General features: G+C 38.9%; 1 protein-coding gene across 6 annotated transcripts in view; it reads right to left on the bottom strand.

Annotated features, from left to right (window-relative positions):
• Nucleotides 1-4,087: 4,087 nt before the first annotated feature.
• Nucleotides 4,088-15,808, bottom strand: part of ORC3 (origin recognition complex subunit 3) — a 37,841-nt gene continuing 26,120 nt past the window's right edge. For 3 of the 6 annotated variants that reach the window (XM_074896006.1, XM_074896005.1, XM_074896007.1), the window contains 7 exons: nucleotides 15,004-15,137; nucleotides 12,488-12,570; nucleotides 11,927-12,024; nucleotides 10,876-11,017; nucleotides 7,130-7,246; nucleotides 5,949-6,028; nucleotides 4,090-4,775 (listed from right to left, as the gene is read on the bottom strand). In XM_074896006.1, coding sequence (XP_074752107.1) covers nucleotides 4,670-4,775; nucleotides 5,949-6,028; nucleotides 7,130-7,246; nucleotides 10,876-11,017; nucleotides 11,927-12,024; nucleotides 12,488-12,570; nucleotides 15,004-15,137 — 760 coding nt within the window. In that variant the 3' untranslated portion in view covers nucleotides 4,090-4,669. Of the gene's footprint in view, nucleotides 4,776-5,948; nucleotides 6,029-7,129; nucleotides 7,247-10,875; nucleotides 11,018-11,926; nucleotides 12,025-12,487; nucleotides 12,571-15,003; nucleotides 15,138-15,808 lie in introns of all 6 variants that reach the window. The other 3 variants (XM_074896003.1, XM_074896002.1, XM_074896004.1) reach the window with 3 other exon arrangements.

Below are 15,808 nucleotides of genomic sequence, written 5' to 3'. Positions count from 1 at the left end.
TTGAAACTTCAGCTGGTAGAGATACATGCATGAAGTGGCTCATGCTGATGCTAATGATACCAGAGAAGCCATGTGACAAGCTCTAGTTCTTAGTGAACTTTTTTCACTTAGTGAGATTACAGGTTCAGAATTAGGGACATCACCACAGTATCAGAGTATTTTCTGCTCACTTTCCTGAAACCTAGCTTACTTAAATATTTGGATTCTTTTTAGTATATTTTCAGCATCTCAGAAATTGTGACCCTCTGTGAGACATCCCTCTTGGGTCTTCTGTTACTGAAGATAAAAACAAAACTATCAAGGATTGTAATTTCTCTTGTCTGTCTCAGGGTTCTGAGTCCCTCTCCTTCCCGTTCCTCATTTTTTTGACCTTTTATTGTTAACTTGTCCAGGGTAGGAAAACCACTGCTTCTAAATGGACCACTATCCAAATTCCACCATCGTGATAAATCTGTTATCTGCAGATCCTTGTTCCAACTTGATAGAAATGTGTGTATGCCTAACTGATAATTTGAGATAGGAGTAGAATTAAGATACCAGCCATTGTGATCATCTGCCTCTCAGCTTTTCCTTTGGGATATTAAGAGTTATTATAAATAAGAAGTGATGTCATGTTAGCACCCAGCCACTCCTGTGCTGTTCCAAATTAATGCATAATAAGTAGTCTTCTGGCAGATTAAATATAATGCCACCATGGGTGCTTATGCATCACAGCTGTGGTATGCTTAATTTGTGTCTGTTTAGAAAATGAGGTTGCATTCTTTGAAATTTTTCATTTTTTAACCTGCTGCTTGTTCTGTCTTGGACTTTAAACTGGCTCCTTTCCCTGATCTTGGTGCCAGTATCTGATGTGATGAATTTCATGTGAAAGGCTTGTTCTAACAGGTGGCTTATCCTTTAGTAGAAAAATGGTTGGTTGCTTGATTACTGTGGAAAAAACTGGAAGATTGGGGTGCTGTGAGGAGTGGGCTCGTGCTTAAAAACAAACTTGCTTTGGAGAGCCTCTCCAAAGGCTTTTGAGTCAAGTAGAAATGGGTAAGCTTCAGTAACTGCTCAGTTCTCGGCACTACATTTTGTGGTGGCCACATTTAGAATCTTTTTGCGATTTGCATGAAACTGCAGTCTATCCAAAAGCAAAGCAAGCTGACAGTTAACTGCAACTTAACAGTATGAAACCAAAGATCTTGGTTAACATGTTTTTAAGAGAGTGATGTGTAAATCCTTTTCAAGCAGATCTCAGTTACTGTATACTTAAAGAGCAGCATGTATATCCTGGCTGTGCGTTGATTTTTGTGTCTAGATGTGAAAACGTAACCGTAAGATTATTCAACTTTTTTCAAGGTTGAAAGAGGAGATTCAAGCAATCTCATGTGCTGATGCTTGACATCTGCCTGTGTACTCTTGAACAGTGACACCATTAACTGATTCTGGTTAGAAGCTGTGTTTTGTGAAAGCTCTCTTCATTCCCGAGTTGGGAATTGGGAAAGATTTAGCCCTGTGATTCCACGGCGAGGAAGAGAAAACCGAGGCTGGTAAAGTATTAAGAGTTTATGCTCTTCTGAACCAGAGCTTGTGACCTTTGTATTGGAAGCCATTCTCTGAAATGAAAAATGAGGATGAATATTTTGGCTTCTGTAAGCACCTGGCTTACTATGCAGACAGTTGTAGAAACTAACATTTAAAAATTGTGTACATATTTGCAGCTGAAATTTCCTTTGTGTGTATTTCAGCTAAGGTATATGAAGGTGAGTTTGGAATATTTACAACAAAAAGTAGTAAAGTAAATTACATGAGGAGCCATATGTAAAATTCATACTGTATAGCCAGGTTATCTGCAAACAGAAAGCCTGGTGTTATTAGACCCCTAGCACCAGTATTTCATTAAAGGAGGGAAAGCACAAGGTGCATTTTCATAGCTGTAGTGTCTCTGCTGTTACTGATGTTAGTTCAGAATTTAGTGATGTTAAGCTCTTTCCAGGCAGCTAGGACTCACTACGAAGTCCAGCCTCTGAAGAAAGGCAAACTACATGAGATCTATGACCGGTTTTGTTTGTGTTTTTAACTGTCCTATCTTCCTACCTTCATTGCTGAAGAAAATGAAATGACACAGTACTTCCTATGTGATTTTAGTCAAGTATTTCCCCTTTTTACATCTCCAGTTTGAAGTGCCAAGTACTGAATGAATTAAAGATTTAATCCTGAGAAAACATATATAGCATAGCAAATGTGACTTTAAGCTTCAAAATTTGTTAGTGAAAGGGAAGAAATGGCCATTAGCTGTTAATTTTTGTTTTGATGCCATGTTGCTTGCACATTTGGGGATTAAAAGCCGCACACTGTTCAGGCTTGCTTCTCTTTTATTTCCAAATATTTTACCCTCCAGAGGTGTGAAAGTTAGATTGGTGTGGGCTTCTCTGGCAGGGGTGAGGTCAGGGAGGGGAGGCTGCAGGCAGGTGGCAGAGGACAGTTGTGCAGAGACTTGGCTCCGTGTCCTCTGGCAGATGAGCCTGCGGAGACCAGTGAGCCATTTGGCTGTTCTGCTGCTCCTTTCCGTTTGTCAGGTGTATTTGCAAGATAAACAGGTGAGGTGTGGGACAGAGGAGGGCTACTCAGCACTCCCCTCTGATGGAAGTGTCTCATGTTGCTCTCTGCTGCTTGAAAGCCTGATGTATAGAGATCAGGACAATACAGGTCCCCTAACTCAATCTCTGGGGTGGGGCACAGTGGAACTGGTTTACTCCTGTGTCTTGGTGGAAGAGAGGAACTTTTGCAACTGCTCTGCTGAGATCTTAAAAATTCTTGCTCTGACTTTTCATTACATTTCCCAAGCCGTATGTTTAGGCAGTATAAAGACCGATAAACTACTCATCATCCTCAGCCTCTTAATTTGCCTGGCAGCATTTAGAACCAGGCCCTCCCTCTGTCTCTGCAATTAGAACAGTTGGGAAACACATGACTCCTGCCCTCTCTGAGGGTATTTAAAACAAGCCTAACCCATTTTACATACATTCCTGGGTAAACAGCCTGGTAAGTTACAGGTTCTTGTAACAGGACTTCACTCCCCTCCTAGTACAGACCAGGTTTATTCAAGTGATTCAATCTTCAGTGCTCCAGGCTATCGCTTCCAGTTGTTTTGAGTAGGCTGAAGTGCAAGTGCAGCTAAGTGGGAGCATCTGGATTCTAGTGGTGGCTGAACACATGCACTAAGAGCAGCACTTAAATGCCTCAGACAGAAGGAAAGTCTGTAATCCTCTCTTGGTCAGCTGAGGAAGTCCAGGAGTTTTTTGGAAGTACATACAGTCTTTTACAATAAATTAAGTAATCACCACTAACTTGAGTAGGCTGGGAGGGACAAAGTCTTAAATGCAGCCCTTTCCTAGGTGATAAGACTGACCTGAAGTCTCCACCCATACTGCTGAAATGCACGTGTTGTGGCCCTTGGGACAGTTTATCAGTGTACAGCAGACGTGCACACTGTTCTAGAGGGAAACACAGCTTTTCCCCTTTGGTTTCTAAGGCTTTTTCTATGGTTGAAAAACATGGGACACTAATGTCAGCATAAACACATTTGCTCCCCAAACTGAGTCTGAGGGCAGTTGAAGCTCAATTCAGTAGGATCTGCAGTGTAGCTTTTGAATGCCAAAGAAGAGAGATGGGGCTGGTTAGGACGATCCGTGTTACTCTGATACCTGTCATCAGGTGTAGGTTTTTCTTAACCTCAGGTTCTTTGGGGACCAGAAATCCAGTAATAGCCAGGTTTCTTCCAGTGCTACAGCACTTTAATTGTGGCTTTTGTTACAGTATCAGGCATTGATCTGTGAATATCTGAGAATAGCAACTCTGGTCTATCCTGATCAAATCAGAAGCAGCTGTGGGCCATTCCAGTCCTATTCCTACAAAGGGGACAGCACTGGTAACTGTAACTCAGGTGCAGATTTTACTACCTTCCTCCAGTGGGCATGAGTGCCATGCTCTCGGTCTGCTGACACAAGTTCCCTGGCAGCAAGTCAGCTAATGCTAATCAACTTCACTAGAAAAAGGGAATGATTGAAAGAGTTTGCTTTTGCTCTTAAAGAGCAAATATTTTTATCTACCTGTCAAATTATTCTGTCCCTTTCTCCTCCTCATGAAGGAGTTTTCAGGGAGTTATGACCAGTTTTGGTTTGAAGAACATGCAGCAGAGGCTGAACATGGAAGCTTACTGTCTGTCTTAGCATACTGATTTTATTTATTTTTAAATCAGTAGTTCAAGGAGCTGGAAGGCATTTTATAATGATGACTCAAATCCTCTGAGTGTATAAGAAGCAAGTTAATAATCCTGCTTCATCGCTTCTCTAGCTTACACAGCCAGTGTTGTCCTTTTGGCTTGCTATCCTGAATTCTATCAGTACAGTGTTAAATATCACACATCAAAGAAGATTAAACCTGGCACAATACAGTATTTGGAACATGAGCATTAATAGAGCACTACATCACACAGGGAGGCGAGTTAAAAAAAACCAACATTGCTATTCAAGCCTATCCAGGCACCCAGAATGTATCTATCTCACAACATTCAGTCATCATTGACTTTGACTTGGTATGCAGAGTTAGCGAGGACTAGTTCAGTGGGAACACAGCCATTGCACAGTGTTAGAAAGAACAGGTTTATTGAGATCTCAGTGGCACATTAACAGCCTCCCCATGTCAACCTTGCCACATGGTCGGTTTTCTGCTTGCTAGGCTTTATGAAGCCTAAGAGTTCCAGTTCAGAAACAGCTCGAATAAAACGAGCACTGGACATCTCAGTAAAGGAAATCAAGGGCACTTTTAATGACATCTATTGATGGAGACACCGTTCTCTCTAGGATGGGAAGGTGTCTAAGTATTTCTGTGTCTAAGTAAGCACAGATTACATTAAATGTGTTGCACACTAAAATTGTTGGAAATAAGAGAAGACCATGGTTTGCCTACAGAAGCATGAATCTTCAATCTGAGCACTATTTCTTTTGCTACATGCTTACAATGTGGCAACAAAGGAAGAGTTCCTTTCTGCTCTAAGAGAAGCTTAAAATCTACAAAGATCCTGATTTTGTAGTCTCAGAAGAATTTATACTTTCATGTCCCTTCAGGGAAACCTTTGTAATTATCTTTTTTTTTGTGAGGTTTCATAAAACAGCATCACCTTTTCTTTATTCACTATTCACTGTACCTTTCTTGTTGCCTTACTGACACTCAGCTATATATCCTTGAGTTAAAGAATTTACTTTTGTGTTAATTACCAGTGGAGCTTGTAAAGGGAAGACCTTATACTAAATGGAAGCTATGTATAGTATTAGAGCATATAAATATTCTCCTGTAGTTAAGCCTCCTTTTGTACAACTATTCCTTTCTTTGTGGCAGCCCTATTGTTGTAGTCATGAGTTTTGGTTCTAATGTTCATCCGTTAAATATTTTGCAGACCTCAGTTAAGAATCAGGACGATAGATCTTCTGTGGGCACTAAAATTCTCAACTCTGAGGTACTAGAACTCATGGCTTCTACAGAGACACTACTTTTGTAAGCATTTTTTCTGTTAATGCTTCTGTCTTCCTCACAATAAATTACTGTCTATTTCTCCATCTGCTCACTAGGTCCCAGCTATCCTATCACCTGTTTCCCAGTAATTCTTTCCCTCTATACAGTAGCTGTACCAACTCTCAGACAATTTAATCAAGTAGTATAGCTCCACTTGTTTTAATGACTGTTGGTTCTGCTTCAGACCCAAACACCTCCTATGGACAAAAGCTGCTGTCTTACTTATTTCAGCTGATCTAGTTCTGTGAAATTTTCAGTACATTAAAGTTGTTCAGTTGTCTTATTTTTCTGGAATTAGTTATCAGTCCACATAAGGCTATATTTTAAAAATCCTGGTTCATTAATCCTGTAAGCATTTGAACGTCAAACTTGAGAAAAATGAGAAAGGATACTGGATAATATCATCCACCTGGTCTGAGGAAGCTGCATCTGCATTTGGTCCCTCAGCTCCCATCACAACAGTTGAGAAAGCCTAGAAAGGGAAAAGCAGCACAGATTTAACACATTTCATGGACAGAGCTGCATATAAAATAATGAGATCTGAGCTGATGACTATTGCTCAGGAGGAATGAGATTTTGGAATGGTAACGCCATGAGAATGTCAGTTCCGCAGCGATCAAAAGAGCAAGCAAGGTTACATATTGTCATGGCAGGATACAGAATGAAAGCCATCACTCTGAACTCGTGTGCCTGCATTTTAAATCCCAAGACAGTTCTGGTCCCCAACCCATTCTCAGAAAAAATACAGAGCTGAAAAACATTCTCAAAGTGAAGACTGCTTAAACATTTTGCAAAAATGAAGGACATAAATTGGCTATGAATAAATCTGTAAAATTGAGGGACAGCAAGAGGCTGGGTAGGAACTTCTGTCCACTTTTATTTCTAAGACACAAACAAAACAAGCTCAGAAGTAAAAGCAGAGTCCTCTGCACTGCTTGTAGTTAGGCACAGAATTCCTTTCCAGAGGACGCCATGGTTGCTAAAAAGTTATAGTGGTCGTGTAGTCCAGGTGGTCTTAGGAAATACAGAGAAACCATTCCAGTTTAGGAAACTTCAGAGTTAAAATGTGATTGTTAGCTAGGGAGTATTTGGAGAATGTGTATTAATATATGTTCTCTTGTTATCCCTCTGCTTTTGGTCTCAGTATGAGACAGGATATCAGGATAAAAGGACCTTTGCTCTTCCCTAGCACAAGCGTTGTCTCCAAGAGCCCCACACTTGCCAAGCAGCAGCACTTGCCTGTTTCCATAAAAGCGTCACAGAATATTTAAAAGCAAAGGGGGAAAAAAAGGTAGCTTTGTGAAGCATAAAATCTGATCTGTGCCATACATAAAATAGAGGCAGAAGCAAAAGATTTTCACCACAGAGTAATAATGCTGAAAATAAATGATTCAAGTAGTCAGAGGAAGACTCTGTGGGCTGATGATTGGAGTTACTGGCTGTTCTCGCACAGGAGAGACGGAGGTATGCCATGATTTAAGCTGTCAGAAGGGGCACTAAAGAAAAGCAGACATGCAGCAAAAAGATAAATCAGAATACTGACAGCAGGTAAAGTAACTGCATTGTCACATACCTCTAACCAATCAACAAGATTGATTAATCTGCCACACTCCAAATGAAGCTTGTAAACTATGCATATGTCAGGGGCTTTATTAGAAATGCTTCCTTCATCACTTTTCAATGCTTGATTCTGATGAAAAAAATGAAAGTAACTTTGATCAGTTTTTAATCTTGAACAATCTCTAGGGCTAGATATAATATTTCAGGAAATTAACAGAGTAGATATTTTAACCAAATGTTTACTGGATGTGTGTTTAATGGCAAGTTGATGGCACAAAGGAAAAAAAACAAAACAGGAAAATAAGAAAATGTACCACTGGAAAAAAAAACCCCACCAAAAACACACCTGGATACTTCACTCCTGGTGTTCCTTCTACAATTCTTTACACTTACACAGTCTCTAATGAGTGATTATCTAATCAGGCTTTTCCCCAATTCTTTTGCTAGTTCTATTTATGTAGCTCTGGATTCAGGAAAATAAACTAGTCATGATTTGCCTCAGACTGTACTATGTAGAAAACAGAAAAGGGTCCCTTCCCCTCTGCCTGCCCCCCACACTGCCCCAGAGGAAAGAGTAAGTCTTACTATAGATCTACCAGATGTACTAAAAAGCAAAATTGCTTCAGTCATCTAAGAGTTTTATCTCTGAAATGTAACAATTATTTCTCTGTGGCTTCAAACTCAGCAGCTATAAAGGCAGAAATCAGATTTCTTACAAACTATATGTCAGGAAATTCAGGTCATCAGCACTGAACCTTTTACTTGAGAAGTAAAAAAGCCGCTTGAGCCAGAAGCAAAAGCCTCTGTAGAGCTGCAGAAATTTACATTTCATATCCTTCCCCCCCAGTTTTCAGTTTCATGCACTCAGAGTAGTCAGCTCTCAGCATGAACACACCCACTGATCATTCCTTTCAGTTCACATTAGTTTTTGTTAAAATGCTTTTATATGCTAGTAAAATGTGCCAGTTACTTTTGGGAAGTCTATAAAACCCTAGCAAGAATACCTTCATAAATAAATGCTTTTCAAGATAGGAAAGAAGGTTGGGCAAAGAATATAACTGCTCAAGAATCTCTAGCTTCCTTTTCATAGATCTCAATTCCTGCAATTTGTAAGACTCAGATTCAGTTTGGATTCTAGCACTTATGAGACATTCACAATTTCCAGAAAGCCTAATAAATTTCAAGTCTTATTTATTCAGTACAAGGAACACAAAAAGCTGCAGACATTAGGTTAATGTCTGTCAGTTCAGTCTGGATGGTGTCCAGATAAATTCAGAGTAACACAGCTAAACCCTCAAAATGTTACAATCCAGACATAAATTTACCAGGCTGTAATTCAGGGGCATACCATAATAGTTTCAAATACTACTGTGTTACTAACCAGCACGGGTGAAGTTAGACATGGCTGATCTAGTGGCTCCCCACTGCCCAGAGGGATAACACTACAATTTTCATTTCCCCTCTGCTACTTCTAACTCTGTGGCTTCCTATACTGCCCCAATTTTCTAATCTTAAAGCCTGAACAGGTATCACAAGCAAAAGAGGACACAACTTTGAGCAACTACACTCTCCTGGCTCGTCTGTAGAAATGAGAATCTAGCTAGACCACATGCAAGTGCCGAGAATGATCCAGGGAAGACATTACTGATTGGCATTGCAGGGTCTCTGCCAGCACCTGAACAAATGCAGCCTCACTTGTGACAAGTAGGCCAAGCCTTTACAGCACAGTGGGAGGGAGCTGCAGCTGCATGCAGGGAAACCTCAGCTTCCTGAGGCAGCAGCACACGTGTTGTGTTGTCCCCACGAGGAAATAACTAGACTGACAAGCAGGAATCTGCCCTAGAACGAGCAGCCACTTGTGAAACCACATGTACAGCACAGAGGTGCTATTTCAGAAAGAATATGGGAGTGGGAGCAACCCAGAACACCACTGATGAGGTGTTTCTCTTGCGTTACTGCCTTTCCCAAGGACCAAACATTAGTATCCCCATTCCCTGATGTGGGAGTTTAATTGTAACTCAAGGACTTTTGTTTCACAGCAATCAAAGTATCTTCATAGGTAGTAGGGCTCATTCCTTGAGGTCAATGTGAAAAATCACCCTTCTTACACAAGGTCAAGAACAAAACTCACATGACCATCTAAACCCCAGGAAGAGCCAAGATCAGATTTCCTTCTGCTGACACAATACTAAGCAGTGTCTTGCTGGTATTCCAAGTTAGAACTTGTTGAATTTTCAAGGGATCAGTGAAAACAAAATTATACTTCCCCCCCCATCCCCCCAAGGGTAAGCATGATCCTTAGTTCATGTTTTGCTAAATAAATAGACTGAATTCCTGTAAGAAATGCATCATATATTATCAATCATTTGCTGGTACTCCACTGAAGCAGATCCTTTTCTGTCCTAGACTTCTGGAAGGAACAGCTCTAGAGAACTTTGCTCTGGTCATGGCCCAGGAAAGTACAAGCCATGCAGAAGTCACGGATACAATTAAGAAAAAATATTTCTTTGATTCACATGGATTAAAATGTTAAGCAAGGTACACAGCCAATACTGCTGCTGCTAGAAACTATGCCAAACCTTCACAATCTATTCAGAAAACACTGGAAATATGTTAAAGTATGTCAAAGAACAAAGTGCAGGATGACAGGGCTTTAAACCCTGTAAACTCAAAGAGAATACTTATTAAACACATCAGTAGGTCAATTCTGCAAGCTCTCCTAATCTATATTTTTACAGGTTTCCTAAAAATATAAATTACTGAGGTTCATATTAGGTCTCTTTAATGGTAGCCCCCTTGCTAACTACTGTTTTCACAAATAAGCTCTTTAAGTGGTTTTAGAAATAAGCCCTGCACACAGCAAAACTGACAACCCTCGTTCAAATAGAGGCACTGTGCCAACAAACCCAGTACAAATCAGGCTGTAGATTTCAAAGACTGATCTTTATCAGTGTGATTCCTGATAAGTGTTGGCCTTGACTCAAGTAACATAATCATTCAGATACAGCTACAACTGATGTTTTCTTCAAAACCGTAATCAGGCTTTTAAGGGAAATGTTAAGGCATGAGGATAACTCCAAATTGCATCTATAATCAAAGTCAAAAACAAATGTACATTCACTCCTTCCACAACTCCTGCTTTATTTTCTTTTGGTCATCCTGTGAATTTCATTTATGAAAGAAGTGCAAAAGGGGCTGCTTTTCTTCTCTAGAAAAGGGCAAGGTTAACTAATAGAATCAATGACAATCCTTTTTTGGACTCAGAAAAGATATGATGTCAATACACAACAGACATTAAATGTAAAAAGAACAAAGAAATCATTCAAATATGCTGCATTTACACTCTGGCTGAACAGAGTCTTCACCTTAGAGGAAGTCTACACAGTGAGGACTAAGCACCAGCCCTGTAAAGAAAGTCTCTGGAAAGAGCCACAGGCACTATTTTCCCCATGGACAGTCCTCCCATTTGTAACGGAGGACAAAATTACTTTTCTGCTACATCTACAGGAGAAAGAAAAGATCATGACTAGAACAGGCTCTGGAAAATGGATTCCCCATATAGAAGTCTTTCCGTAATTGGCTCCTTTATTTCAGCCAGATTCCTTAGCTCTTTGCAAAGTCCCCAGCTGCTTATTCTCTGCAAAACAGCTGAATGCGTGCCAAGCTTCGTGAAACAGCAAAACTAAGCCTTTGACATCATCCTCATGTGTAGCCTTCAGAAACTACTTCAGCACCACAAACTACTCACTTGTTCCTTACCTTCAGGTAGCGGTATGGGTTATTTAAAGCTGTATGAAGTGCAATCCTTGGGGCAGCATTCAAGTGCTCACGGAGAACACTGGCTGTGTTGAAATACATTATCTCATGCAGAGTCTTGTGGTTTGCAGGAACAAGGTAATTTCTGAAAAAGCAACATGAAGTATGGGGGAAGGAGGAGAGATACAAAGTTTTACCTTAAGGGAAACAACAAAAGTCTAATGCAGTCAGAGACAAGAATGTGTTTCCCAACCAGTATTGACAAATCTCTGAAAGAACAAGATGAACAGTGCTCAAGTCGACTTTTAAGCAGGGACATCAGTTATTATCTACATTACATCTAACGGATTTAGCATAGAACTCTAGCTGGGCCTCTGACAAATTAAAAAATAAGGGCAGCAGCTGAAATGGTAACAGCAGTCGTCTACTGTACCCCACAGATCTTGCTTATCCACCTTGAGGCCTCCTGATGAGCGTCTGCTCATCTCTGTGTTCATACTTGAAGCATTTTTCTTGGCACTGTCATACTTCTGTTAGCTTCTCTGCCTCCCCCCTTGCAAGGCTCTATAATTAACAAGTGCCTTCTTCTCTTCCCCCACCCCAAGCCTTTCACATTTTCTGCTTCAGAGCTGCCTCCAAAACCCTATCTGCTATGCCTTGCTCACCAAAACAGTTCCCAAAATGGATTCCAGGATATCATACTTGACAGCTGTATGGTTTCATAAGTAGAACAGATCAGCAAAGATTAGGTTAAGAACTCTTGACTTTATTTTGCCACATATACCCAAGGCCTCAACTTTTTTCTGTAGCCAAAATAAGTTGGTCCATTCATGTGCCAATTACTTTTTTAATCTATGAAAAAGAGGGGGTTTATTATTATTATTATTATTATTATTTTTAGAGCCCTCATGAAAGAAAGAATAAGAAGGAAAAAGAAGTGTGCTTCATACTGCAGGGACCAAGACACAATTTTGACAAGATTAACATGTTAGCAAAATTTCTGTTACAATTTATGCTGCAAAATAATGCAGGAAAATAAAATGGGAAAGCTCACCTTACAAGACTGTCTATATAGTCAACAACTTCAAAACGAAGCATTTCAAACTTTGTCAGTTTCTTAGACCGCCTTGATTCCTTCAACTCCAACAAAGTCTTTAAAAAAAAGTGGTGCATAAAACTACATGGGAGGTAGTTATACTCTGGAGAACACAATCTATATGTTTAACATGTAAATTAATTTTTGCTGGCATGTCTTCACTGATGTTTGAAAGTGTGATCGTGCAGTTATTTTTATTTAGGTCAGTCCTCAAACTGGTAGGAGTTTGGGAAATTCAAAGAAATATGTGTTAGGCAGAATGTGTAATTTGAAAGTTAAACAAGAAGAAAACCCCTAATTTGCATTTTAAAACTCTAGTTTATGACAGATATTTTCTATAATTTTCTATGCATCAGGTGGCCTGACATACATAGTTGGTAGTTATTCATTCATTTTAAAGAAGAGTTACTTATACACAACATTTACACAGAGATCCAGCAAGCTGGGAAGAACTAACCACGGACAATTACATCATAAAAGATTCAAGGAACTAGTCAGTAAAGCCTACACAGGCCTAACCTTCTGAAGATGATAAAGGTCTGTCTTCTTCTGGAGCTCCTTTTGTGATGATACGGACACATCTTGTTCTTGGAAAGCTTCTTCTACTAGAACAAAACTAATGTTTGATACGTGACGTAAACTTTTCCTGGCTACCTATAAGCCCCCTAACCCAAGCAATCTGAGAAGTGTTCAGTTACTTGTTCACACATACCCAAACACTGCCAGCTTTTGAGTCCTGCACCTTGTAAAATACTGTTAAAAAAGGAGTCTGCAGTGCAGCTTAACCAACAGTAATTAAGTAACAGGAGCAATTCAGCCTTGAGCAAAGATCCAGCATAAGCCTTGAACATCACTTGAATTCCGTTTGTGTCATCCTAGGTCATACTCTCAACATTTGTAAGGTGGACAAGTTAGTAGTAGATACTACTGATGCTTTAGGAGTGTTCAAAAAGCTATACGCTGCATACTTTTTCCTTCTCATGGGAAAAAAACCAGTAAGAAATGAGTTCTCCATACTTAACCCAAAAACTGCCACCAGAGCAACAAACCAAAATCATGCTAAGGTATTTCACTGTCCAGTCTCATTCTCAACTTAATTTATAACAAAATTTTGTTTTCATAGCCATGTAGTCTGTTAATCAACTGCACCAATAATTAGTAATTTATAGGTAAAAACAAAGCAGCAAAAACTCCCAAAGCACAGTCAATGTCATGACAAATGATAATCAAATCAAAACAAAAGGTAACTAGATTTCTTGCTTTACTTATGAAGATGGTAATAAGATGGAGATTCTACCTACAGATGACAGGTAAAGTTCCAATCAGCAGTGACAACCGTGATACAAAAAAGTTTTTTGGTGACCTATATAGAATGAGTTGGTATTTTCCAGTGCCCTGTGGACATTTGCATTTGTATTGAAGACTTTAAAGCAGAGAACTTCCTCTCTTCACTACACAGATATATTTTTAGAGATTTTTTTTTATCAAATCCTTCAAGTCAAAATAGATTGATCATAATGATACTTTATTTCCTCAAACTTCATGTTGTGGGTTTTGTTTTGTTGTTTGTTTTTTTTTTCCCCAGTTCATTAGGCATCTGGGAAGATGGACTTTGCTGTTGTTAAAAAAAGAAAATATTTTGGACTATCCTTTCACTCTAAGGGCTCTGTGGGAGATTTGGGTACCTAACATCTTTGGCAGACTTCTGAAAACTCCCACTAAAGATCAACACAATCACAGAAGTAAGACAGGAAGAAGTCCCCTAACTTAGCAATCTATTCATGTGAAGTTTATCTTAACTTCCCCTTGTCACTTTTTCATTACAGCTTAAAGCCACTTTGAAAACAATCTAAGATCATTTATGGATTCGTTAGACCTTCTCTGCTTTAAAAATAACTTCAAATCCTAACTGAAAATAAATACTGACTTTTTTGGTTTATAGTTCTGTACATCCCTGAATTCCCAGTTGTTCTTTTATTATTTATTCCCTCAAAGTAAAAATTCAACTACTTAAAAGCCTTTTGCTTCAATTCTTTTTTTCCAAACTAGATGAACCTTTAGGTTTTCCATCATAGTTCAGATTCTTCAGTGATTGTATCTTCCATGACATATACAGCTTTTTCAGTATTTCTTGTACCACAGCCCTGCTGTTAATCCATTTATTCAAATATACATGGTACAGGCAAGAACCAGTTCTTCTAAACAAGCCTCAGTTAACCCTAGAGTGTTTCATGACTGCTTTTAATATTAGACTGCATTTGGTGGCTTACTGCCTACTTGTTCAAATGCTGAGTAGCAACCACACTGATAATGAACTTCATTTAATATGCATAAAACAGACCAGATAACCCCTTCATCTTCAAAAGGGAATCATAGGGGATCACTTCTCCATAGTTCAGGGAAAACACTAGAATATGTTATATTCCTGCTTCAGAAAGAACATGGCAGTTTCTGTTAATGTGCCTCTGAAAGACTGAAGGCTGTTTACTCATTTGCCTTAATAAATTTTCAACTATGTCCTCTACCATGAACAATCAAAGGTAGGGGCCTGACAAGTTACAGCATGTCAGCACAGCCCTGATAACTGGCTCTTGGTGTCCTAGATCTTACATGAATTTAACTGAAGGTACAGGTGAAAAAACTTTATATACATTCGGATTAAAGACTATGTCATAAGGAAGTCTGCTCCTATTTTATCTTTCAATATCTGTTTTTATTTGTTAAATGTTTTTAATGATTGCAACATCTGGTAAAATGCTCAAAATATACACGACAGATTTAGTGAGTAATGTTTGCTGATCTGTCCAATTTCTTAATCTTACATCACTCTTCTGTCTTATAAAAAGCATGAACCACATACCAATAAAGAATATAAACATTTGCTAATTTTGTGCATGTATTTGAAAAAAACCCCTGAAAAATCTGATGGTTTGATACAATGACAGGATATCACCAGGGAAGATTATACTCATGGGTAAAATCATAGAACAGCTTTCATATAATCTGCAACGGAATGTATGACAGTACACACCCACCTTCTAGTTTCTGAAACTGGGTCAAGAACTCCTTCAACTTCTCTACTGTGTTATCAAACTCCTTTCCAGAAGATGACACAAAAATTTCCACACATTGTTGAAGCATGGTTACCAAATCAGACTTATTCAACATCCTAAAAGACACAATTGTTGGCTGAAGTTGAAATGCAGAATGATGAAATAGCTTTCAATGTTCTTGGTTGAAAAAAAGTTAAAAATTAATTTGAAAAACTCCTTTTAAAAGATAAAACCTTCAAGATCTCAAGCATTCAGGCTTGCAGTAAAGTCTATTTTTTTTACCTGCTGTCATTAACAGAAAGAAATAAATCAACTTGGATAGAAGCCCTTCACATTTTCCTGCAGAACTGACAATGAAAGGTTTTCTAATATTCTACCTAAAAACACTTGCTGGATACAGAGTTATAGTTTTTGAAACTTAGTGAGGATAGAAAAAAAAAAAAAAAAAAAGGTAGGGTTCATAACATTCCCAAGAACAGTAAATGAAACAGTAAAAAAGTAGTCAGATTAGTATGCATTCACACACCCACAAAATCCATTACTCTCCGATTCAGAATGATCTCCAACAAAATTCAAATTGCTGCTTTATGTATTTAATTGCTATAAACCTAACCACAACGAGAATCCCAGAATCATTTAGGCTGGAATAGACCTCTTGAGATCACCTAGACCAACCTCCAGCTTAGCATTTATTTGCTTTTAATGATGTATTAGGGCATTTTATAAATGTCACCAAGCACTGCTCAGTCTCAGAATCTTCATTTAAAAGATAACAAAGCAAGTCCTT

The sequence above is a fragment of the Athene noctua genome, chromosome 1 (assembly GCF_965140245.1).
Source record: "Athene noctua chromosome 1, bAthNoc1.hap1.1, whole genome shotgun sequence".
In the NCBI taxonomy this organism is placed as follows: domain Eukaryota; kingdom Metazoa; phylum Chordata; class Aves; order Strigiformes; family Strigidae; genus Athene; species Athene noctua.
This window is presented reverse-complemented; position numbering and strand designations above follow the sequence as displayed.